This window comes from Echiichthys vipera (genome assembly GCF_963691815.1).
Source record: "Echiichthys vipera genome assembly, chromosome: 2".
Taxonomy (NCBI): Eukaryota; Metazoa; Chordata; class Actinopteri; order Perciformes; family Trachinidae; genus Echiichthys; species Echiichthys vipera.
In genome coordinates, this window is record NC_139827.1 from 7,696,709 (window position 1) to 7,706,909 (window position 10,201).

Here is a 10,201-nt window from a genome sequence, read left to right on the forward strand (position 1 = left end):
CATATTGAAATTAATCAGCAAATTATCATCAGCATGTATGAAACTGTCAAACACAGTGAAGGGGAGACGCACCTGTCCACAGGTCAGAGTGGACTGTTGATATCTTTCTTTATTTTGCTTCATGCAGCAAGAAAATATTGTCTCATATGAGCTGACAAGGTCAAGGTCAAGGTCAAGACAGCCACACTCTTGGTTCCTTCCCATGTTTTTTTTCTATTTTAACACCTTGTGTTACGTTGTAAAATGATGTTTAGGACGTTTCTGAAATTTGCTCAACCCTTTAAACCTCACTGATCTGCCAGTAGGTAATCTATTTTCAATTGAAGTAGAGACAATACTGAATACATCAGGCTGGAACTTATGGCATTGTGTATAAAATGATTCAAATGACGCTAGAATATTTCCATTTGATTGAAAAGTGCAGCCTTAAGTCTGTTTTGCTCAGAGATGAACACTGCTACATCTAGTTTTTGTCTATATTTGACATATACCTGTACAAAAGCAGCAATTTGCATAACCTTTCATAGCAACAGTATTTCCATGCTCACTTGTGTGTTTGCACATGTGTGTGTGTGTGTGTGTGTTCAGGTGTTTCAGAACGGACAGGAGCTTTTGCAGGGCTATCAGGTCCACCCGGAGATTCAGGCTCAGATGTTCGCTTACCTCTTCTTCTTCTCCAACGTGTCGCTTTTTAACCAGCTAATGGACAAAGGTAGGGCACAAAAGCATGCACACTCACACTCCATTAGACCTCCCTCTGGATTCGTACAGTTGTTAGTGCGAGAGAGAGGGAGAGGGAGGGAGTGTGTCCTAGTGTCCTTGTCAGCAGTTTGACAGAGACTAACCTAGATTTGTCCTCAATGCCCTTCTCCTATCTGCATTTTCTTTGCCCCCTCCTCCTCCTCCTCCTCGCCTTCCTTCCTTCCATCTGGCCGTCAGTGGGTGAGACAAAAGAAGAGTAGAGGTGGGGTTTGATGGAGAAGGGAGAGAGGAGATAGAGGAGGGGAGGGGGAAAGAGGGGAAAAGGTCAGAATGAAGGGTAAACTCAGTTGTTGTGATGACCTCGCTAATAGTCTATTACCTCGTCTAAATACAGAAAATAGTCATTTACCGCCGGCTACATCCATGTGTACAACCCCTCTATCACTTCCACTGTATCTTTATCCACGCATAGACACACTCGTGCACACGCCATATGTCTTCATTAGCCGGCGGAGACAGTAGAGATCACCTGTCTGGCAAATGGAGAAGGAGAAATACCTTTATATTCATGAAGAGGCTCCCCTTTCCCCCTCCTCATCTCCACCTCCCTCCCTACCTCCCTCCGTCTGTCTGGCTTTCTCTTTCTCTCCCTCGCTCCCCTTTTTTCGTCGCTCATTGATATTTCTCCACTGGTGGTGTCCATGGTAACAGCGAAGTGAGTTTGTGGCAGGTAACGCTGACGTTGGCACTGGGCGCTCTGCAACACTCGCTCTGTTAGCCTGATATCATGGCAACTCAGGGGAGAGGTGTGTTTCGGTGCAGACGCCTCGCTTTGTCCTGGATTTGTTTGACTCTGCGATGTGACACCTTTCAGACTGTTTGTTTGAGAGTGTACATAATGTTTCTGTGTTTAAATGTGTTTGCAAACCAGCTGCTATGAAGCATTATGTCACATTTGCTAAGAGGTTAAGTGATGTCTCGTCTGTTTTGCGATGCTTCACACATAGATTACTGTATGCCTAGACATAAGCCTATTACAGAGGGGAGTGTGTGCATATGTGTGTGTGTGTGTGTGTGTGTGTGTGCGCACCCAAAACATATGGCAGAATATTTGAAAGGTTATGTGGTGTGTGTGGGTGTGTGCTGTCTTTACATAATGGTGCCCGTTTGTCTGCCTGAAGCTTCCTTTCATGTGTAACTTATAGAGAGAGAAATTCTGCGTCTGCAGGAACGTCTGCAGGAACAAGTATATATATATATATATACACATATACATATATATATATATATACTGTGTTTTAATGCCACATCTTTTCCATTTTCTATGACATGGGAGTGAAAATTCACTGTGAACTGATATAGCAGTTTTCAATTTGGTGAATTTCTGAGCTGAAATGATAATAGATATGTGGATTGTGCACAGATTTTGCACTGTTATGACTTTGCACATGTACTCAGAAGGCTGCTTTCTAAATAACGTCCTTAAAGCATATTTAACATTATTATACAGTAACCTTGAATATACTTGGTTTTTAGACTGTTGGTCAAACAAAGCAAGCATTTTGATGTTGTCATCATGGGCTCTAAAAAATTCTGCGTATTAATACAGAGAAGAATTGGAAGAATAAAAGACAGTGAAATATTCATTATTCATTATGTGGTTTGCACCATCGCCTCACAGCAAGAGGGTTCAAATCCGGGAGGGGGCCTTCTGTGTGGAGCTTGCTTGTTCTCCCCGTGTCTGCGTGAGTTCTCCCTGGAGTTCTCCCCAGACGTGCACGTGTTTGGTTAATTGATGACTCTAAATTGCCTGTAGGTGTGAATGTGAGTGTGAATAGTTGTCTGTCTCTGTTTGTCTCCATGAACCCAGCCTCAAGTCCAATGTCAGCTGGGATCGGCTCCCGTGACCCCGTTAGGGACAAGCCGTTGAAGGTGATGGATGGCTGGATATTCATTAGTTGCAGCCCTACATGAAGTATATGACAGTTATTGAATGGGTACAGAGGTTGAGTCAGAAGAGTGTTAGGGGCTTATCGTACATGGAAGCTTGTATTTAGTGTGTGTACTTTTGTTAATTGTGTTTCATAGTGTTTGTGTCTACTTGCTGAGTACAGATGGAGAGTAGCTAGAAGACAAACCTGGAACATCTCTTCTCTTTGTATGAGATGAATTCTTTATAGTATATAGTCCCTGATTTATATAAGAAATGATGTATAGTAAAATATTGTTGACACTTGGGTATCGTTAACATTAGTCCAGCAGTTTGTCATTGTTTGTACCAAACCCCAGCAGAGGTCCTGAGCTCATGTTGGGGGGGATTTTGGAAAGCTTAGATAGGAATTATAGCTGCAGTGAAGTAATGCAACGACAGATTGACAAACTATGGGAAGCCATCTCGACGAATGCCAGGTTTCAATTTATCGGCTGCTTAACTTGCCACAAAACTTCCTTTCAGTTCTTTGATGTGCTCCAGAGAAAGAAAGGATCAGACAGAGGGAGGAATGCCGGCTGTGTGCTGGTTGGGCGTCAGCTGAGCCCCTCTGCAGCAGACGATTTTGTATTCTGCGAGGTGGCTGTTGCTATTGTTTCATTTACTTCAATATCAACTTACTTAAAAATTAATGTCTCTATTGTCGTAACAACACGAACACATGCAGAGAAACACACTCAGTCTCTCTTCCTTTCATCTCAGATATGCACACACCCAAGAATAGAAAACCTGCTGCAGAGTCTCTGATAAAAATATTGTGTGTGTGTTTGTGTGTGTGTGCGTGTGCATGTGCATGTGCATGTGCGTGCGCAGGTCCATCTCGGGGTTGGTTCCAGCGCTCGAAGGTGTTGCAGATTCAGGCGTGTCTGCGGATGGTCATGGAGTGGGCGAGCAGGTCTGGTCTGGGACATCTGGCCGACAAATTCTTCACCAAACTCAACAGCACTGTGTCCATTCTGGCCCAGCCCCCACAACAGCTCACACAGGTACCACACACACACACACAAACACACACACAAACACACACAAACAATGGAGGCCGTCAGTAAAGCTCAATCTTCTCGACTGTTTCAAATACGTCCAGCAGAACTTTTGTTCATGAAGCAGCGAGTCACTCTGATCCGCTGATGATTGATGATGTCTTTGAAAAGGCCAGCCCAGAATCTGTGCACACATCGTCTCACCTCCTGTGATTGCTTGGCTGTAATAATGAAAAGGACTTCCCAGGACTTCTGATTATTTTCTCCTCCCCTCTTTTCCTTCTGTTTTTTTTCCTCTCTGTGTGAAGTTGAGTTGGCGAGCTTTGTCCAGCGAGCACCCGGCTCTGAAACCGGTCCAGCTGCACAGGATTCTGACCCAGTACCAGCTCACAGCAGAGCTAGGCCCCGTCCCAGCATGGCAACCCAGCAGCGAGGACGAGGCGTATATATACAGAACAGGTACATGCATGGATTAGTGAGTTTGAGAATTGACTTTTAAGAAAAGTAGGGATGGGACTTGATAAGATTTTATTGTTACTACTGTTTATTCACACAAACGTACATTGAATGATGATGAATGATTGAGTAACACAGGTAGTCAGACAAAAAACACAAGAGGTGGAAAAACAATACAACAATAATATAATCCTAAAAAGATAAAATACAATAGTACTAGTAGTAAAACAAGTTAATAATAATATAAAGCATCTAATGCAGTGAAATGAACATCATGTAGAAGGAGTCTTGGGTGTGAAAGCTGCTAAACAGAAAGAGTGACAGGCTGGTGAGGGAGGTGTGCAGCCCTGCTGGATCAGGCCTGAATTATGTGAGTGTGTGTGTGTGTTTTTTTTAGTGGACCTCCTGGAAAGCTTCGAGAACCACCCTCCCATAGTGCTGCCCAGCGCCGGCTTCAGGGTGGACCTGGACAGCGAGTGCGTGGAGGACAGCATCTACAGACAGCTACTCTACATCCGCCACTACCTGTGGGGGTTACGCACCAAGACGCAAACACACACCAACACCCCCAGCGTGCACACACACTCCAACGGAACCAACACAGCTGACTGGCCCGACGTCCAGGTCAGAAAACACATACTGCATACTGTCAAATACACACACCTAGCAGTAATCCAGGCCATGTGCCTCGGCAGCTGTGGTTGTTGAGGAGTTCCTCATAATCCCATAAATGAAAGACAAAAACCCTCTACTCCAGCCAACCCTGCACACACATACACATACTCACTCACAGAAACCTAGACATGGTTAAATCATGGTTAATCTGATTAGTCTTTAGGCTGTCTAATTAGTGGGAACGGCTGACTAGACCATAATCCCTAGTGTTACTGTACCCTCATATGTACACATATACACACACACATTGAAACACATACATTCACAAATGTGTCAAATGATGAATTTAAGTTAAAAAAAAGTATGCATCTCTTTAATTTGACTGTTATCTGGGGACATAGCTTTTTGTGTACTGCATCAAGAATGCTTTTTCATGACTTTGTGAATATTGTCGCTATTTTCCTTCCATTTTCTAAACATTGTGTGCTCATTTTTAGACCTCCTCTAAAGTCTCTCTCTCCAATCCCTACACAGAGGGAGTTGTTGCCTCCGGCCCACAGCAGTCCCCGCTCTGCGGGTCCTGGGGATGAGGTGCCGGCAGAGACGGGAGAGGAGAGAGGACGGGACAGACCCCCAGGCCAATCACACACACACAGCCTCAGAAGGAACGGCACCATCCACCACAGTCGGACAGCAAATCCAGACCCGTCCTGCCTCTTGACCCCTCCCAACACCCCACTGTACCCAGAAGGAGGTGGAGGAGGAGGGCATACTGTGGGCCTCAACACCCAGACTAACGGCTGCACCAGCAGAACTGTGGCAGAGTGTAAAAAGACCAACGGACTCATCACCAACGGACTGGAGGGTAGGCTGAATTACATACAGGAGGTGGACAAAATAACAGGAACACAGAACAGAAACAAAACAATTCATGGCCTTTCCAATTTACCATGAAAAAAGACTAAACATCTTAAGCTCCCCACGAGTAGTATTTTTTAGGGTTATTATATAAAATAACATGTTTGTTTTTTTGTTATTTTGTTCATCCCAAATGCAATGTAAAGTCCCCCTCTCTTCTGTTTATGTCCTCACACTGACTACAGTGACTATCTGTGCAAAGTTTGTCACTAGAGAGGTGTTTTCACATTCCTCTCCTGAAGGAGGAGATGTCTGTGCACTTCTCTGATTTTTGAGATTTAAACGTATTCGGGCAAGCTTTAATTGGTATGTCACCTCAAACCAATGGCTGTCTAATATGTGAAACACTATTTGTTGACACAACACCGGCAAAGAAACATCAGCCCAGAGTGGACTGTCAGTACGGTGTCACTGTACTAGAGGACGCACTACATTGTGTCTCAGTACATTCACTGTAGACAATTAGTGCCATTCTAAATTCACTTAAAGCTGCATTCTTCAATATTATTTATATTACTGGATTTAATGACTACAAGAAATGTTAAAGAGGCCACTCCAAAAGAATTGTCACCCACTCTGCTCCAACAAAGATTTTTAGCCTCTTTTAGCTCATCCATTTTGTTTAACAACACATTTACTGTTTGATCCAGTCTTAGATGCTCTCAAAAATCTTCTGATAAACCCACTGTGAGCACCAAAAAGCAGGAAAAATGATTTACAGGGTTCACACGCGTCCTGGAAAACAGTTGCTTTCCGTCATGGAAGTCAAATGTCCTTTAAAAACGTTGTCCTGTAAAAAATATTTCAAATCCTTCAGATGAGAATGAACTACTAGGCTATCGATCAGATCTCCCCGAAACGGGTCACATGTTCATTTGAAAGCGCCAATTTTTCAGGGTCATATTAATGTTCACTGGGAGTTTATGGAGTATTTTGAATCCATGCACATGCAGGTCTGATATCATTACGACTTAATTGGCTGAAACTGAAATATCACTCACTGCCAGCTGTTAACTGTAGTTACCTTTATATTATTCTCTGTTCAATTCATCATTTCTAAGCATGTAAGAGGTGAGTTATTAGGAAAGTTTAAGCCTTTTAAATCAGACTTCCACAGAGAGGAACACATGAGTGCACGGAGCGATCCCTGTCTCTCAGACCGACTAGATCATCATTGAAAGTGTCCTGGAAAGTAATCTCTGGATAAGAGTGCAGGCTAGCTGGGGAAGAATGTGTAACAGCTGGAAGTCAGACTCACATTCATTCAAGCAGGAAACAGTTTGCTTACATGTTACGTTTTGTGTCCCTCCCATTGGCCAAAAATCAATGAATGCAGCTTTAAATGTTTCCGTCTTCTTTGTGCGGGTGTGTAGTTGAACTTCTGGAGCTTGTAGGTTAGCTCTGCGCCTCACATGACCGCGGTGTCTGTCCCGTGCCGTTTGTACAGTGTAGTGAGTGTGACATCTGCAGGCTCTTGTCCGAAGCACATGTTGGTGTCAGATTAGCTCTGTGGCATGTAGCGTGTCTCAGTATCTGTGTCCTCTGCACAGCAACACCTCTTGTGTTTGTCCAACCCCATAGCAAGACCCTGTGTGTGTGTGTTTGTGCTTCTGTGTGTGTGTGTGTGTGTCTGTGTGTGTGTCCGTGTCCTCTGCAGGGTGTATTAGTGGGTGTGAGTTTCCTTTCCCTGTATCCTCCCCTGGCGCCCCTCCCCTTCCTGATGACTTGTGTGTGGTGTTTGTAGTGGAACTGGACAAGGGACCCTACGGACTGGGCATGGGACTCATAGACGGCCTGGTGAGTGCACGCATGTTCAAAAACACATTTGACATTTTATCTTAGCTGTCAGTCCAGGTTTCAGCAGTATGTTTTTGTTTTTGTTTACTATTTTAGCAGGATAGGCTAAAATTATATCTTCTTTCAATTTTCTGTTAATGTGTCCTCATGTACAGTAGATGCACAAGAGTGACTTGAATACAACTCAATAATGCATATAGAATGACTTTTTATGACATACGATACTTTGACTTTTAATTAATGTTTCAACATACTATATATGACTTTTAATGAATGTTTCAACATACTATTCTGACTTTTTATGACTTTTTGGACATACGATACTATGATTTTTTTTCTGAATTTCTCCACAAACTATACTTTGACTTTTCATGACTTTTTAATGAATTTTATGACATATATTATCAGTTTTTATGATTTTTTTGACATACTATATTTTTACTTTTTTTATGACTTTTTCCACATACGATAATAATATGACTTTTTATGATATACTATACTATAAAAATGTATGCCTTTTTATGACTAACTATTATATAACTTTTTTTATGACTTTTATGACATATTTTATCATTTTTTTAACTATATTTTTACTTTTTTATGATTTTTTTCTCCACATACTTTACAATGACTTTATGACTTTTTTTTTGTCATACAATATTATGACTTTTTATGACTTTTTGGACATACTATACTTTGACTTTTTATGATTTTTTTGACATACTATATTTTTACTTTTTTATGATTTTTTTTGGACATACTATATTTTTACTTTTTTATGATTTTTCCACATACGATAATATGACTTTTTATGATATACTATAATATAACTGTTTTATGAATTTTAATGAAATACTATATTATGACTTTATGTATTTTTCGACATACTATTCTGACTATATTATGAATTTTTTGACTTACTATACCATGACTTTTATGACTTTTTATGACAAACTTTACTATGACTTTTTTCAATCAGCTCTACCAGATGTTCAGTTAAATATTAGACACAATCACACTGTAAATACTCCTCACTCCCTCCTGCAGCACACTCCTCTCAACGCTCCAGGCATTTACATCCGGACTCTGATCCCCGACGGACCCGCTGCCTCCGACGGCAGACTGAGGATCGGAGATCGTATCCTGGCAGTGAATGGGACCAGTCTGATAGGAGCAGACTACCAAAGGTACAGAAGATGTTCCAGTGGTGCCATTAGTGGCCATGACAATGGGCTGGTGCAGATTAATGATACTACTGAGTGATATTGACTTTGATGACAAGAGTGAGCAGTCTCCCCACAATGTTACCCAGCCTATTAAGATAATTGATTAGTGTGATTGATTGGTGCAAGCCCAGACACACATCCTCAATCTGTCTCTGCTTAGCTTCACGTAATTGGAGTCTTTGTTTTTCTCTCTACTTCCTCCTGTATGTTGCTTGCAGCGCGGTGGATCTGATTCGTCTGGGAGGAGGTCGCCTAAGATTTCTTGTGGCCAAGTCCGACCCTGATGTTTCGGAGAAGATCAGTGCCTCCTCCTGCTGACCACCTCTGAGCAACACCCATAACACAGGACTGGAGAGGTAGGACAGCAAGACAACAAAGGATACAGATGTGTGCACTGATGAACAGCGCACACGCAAACACATACCCATGCGTACATACAAACATTAATGTGAAACCTAGCGACAGCACAAAGGCAAGCAATCATACCCCGCTCCACAGCTGCCAGACCTGCTTCCCTCACGCCGACTCCGACTGGGTTTGTGTGACAGACCTAATCCGTAACCCACCGCGACATCACAGGAATGTGCTGCAAGGAAAAGTTGCCTAATGAATCCGTGTTTGAGGCGGGGGACTTCAAACGAGCCAGTATTCAGTTTGATGTGGTTTAAAGCACAGCAGATTGTAGGCTTTTAAATTCTCTTCAGTCGACGCTCAGAGCATGTGCACATCGGACTTTTTAACTCCTGTATTTTAGAAAAATTTGTATTAGTAGTTCAGACAAAGTAGCATGGTGAAATAGCTACCCAGCTCTCACACAAAGGACTGTTGGACACAAACTGAAAATGTACTTTACGATTCTCAAAGTGTTTGCCGACAAACAAGAAGACAGCCTCAGTGACCGCTGGATGTTTTACACAGTGCTTTTAGAGTGGAATGTTTTATAATCCTGTTTGTTAGTAACTCCTAAAGCACTATCACTGTCTGCTCAACACACTGAGCGATTGTGTATGAATGTTGACTTTTGTAAAGCAGAGTGGGTAGAAGAGGAAGAGGAAGCAAACGTGAAAGATACGGCCCAACTCTACCATTTCACATTTGAGCTCATCACTGGACTTTTACCTCCACTGGAAATCAGAAGAACTCTTCAGACTTGACATGCACGGAGGGAATGTGCAGCTGTTGTGGGACACATGTTTATTCATTTCTGGATCATCAAGGCAACAGAACATCACTTCAGTTTCTGACGCACAATTCTGGTGTGTTTACGCCACACTTTTGTTGTGAATATATTCCGTATGCATCTGGTTATGAGGTGTAAATAGTTTGTAAATATTCAACACTTGGTCACATATTGTTTGGACATTCAAATGAGAAATTGCATTTGGGGATCTTTTAGTTTCTGAAATATATTGGTCACTAAACACTGAAACCTACTGTTGTGGGAACAATGGTACATGGCAACACCCAAATTACAGAAAACCTGATATTTCTGCCTTCTGCCAACCAGCTCCTGGTTG

At 42.3% G+C, this 10,201-nt stretch overlaps 1 protein-coding gene across 1 annotated transcript in view; it reads left to right on the plus strand.

Annotated features, from left to right (window-relative positions):
- The window catches only part of radil (Ras association and DIL domains), a gene marked incomplete at both ends in the record, with an annotated part of 19,110 nt that extends 10,108 nt beyond the window's left edge, over positions 1-9,002 (plus strand). The window contains 8 exons of the mRNA XM_083925992.1: positions 589-712; positions 3,506-3,678; positions 3,981-4,131; positions 4,526-4,752; positions 5,278-5,608; positions 7,319-7,458; positions 8,506-8,645; positions 8,903-9,002. Of these exons, the coding sequence (XP_083782118.1) occupies positions 589-712; positions 3,506-3,678; positions 3,981-4,131; positions 4,526-4,752; positions 5,278-5,608; positions 7,319-7,458; positions 8,506-8,645; positions 8,903-9,002 (1,386 nt within the window). The remainder of the gene's footprint in view (positions 1-588; positions 713-3,505; positions 3,679-3,980; positions 4,132-4,525; positions 4,753-5,277; positions 5,609-7,318; positions 7,459-8,505; positions 8,646-8,902) is intronic.
- Positions 9,003-10,201: the final 1,199 nt, after the last annotated feature.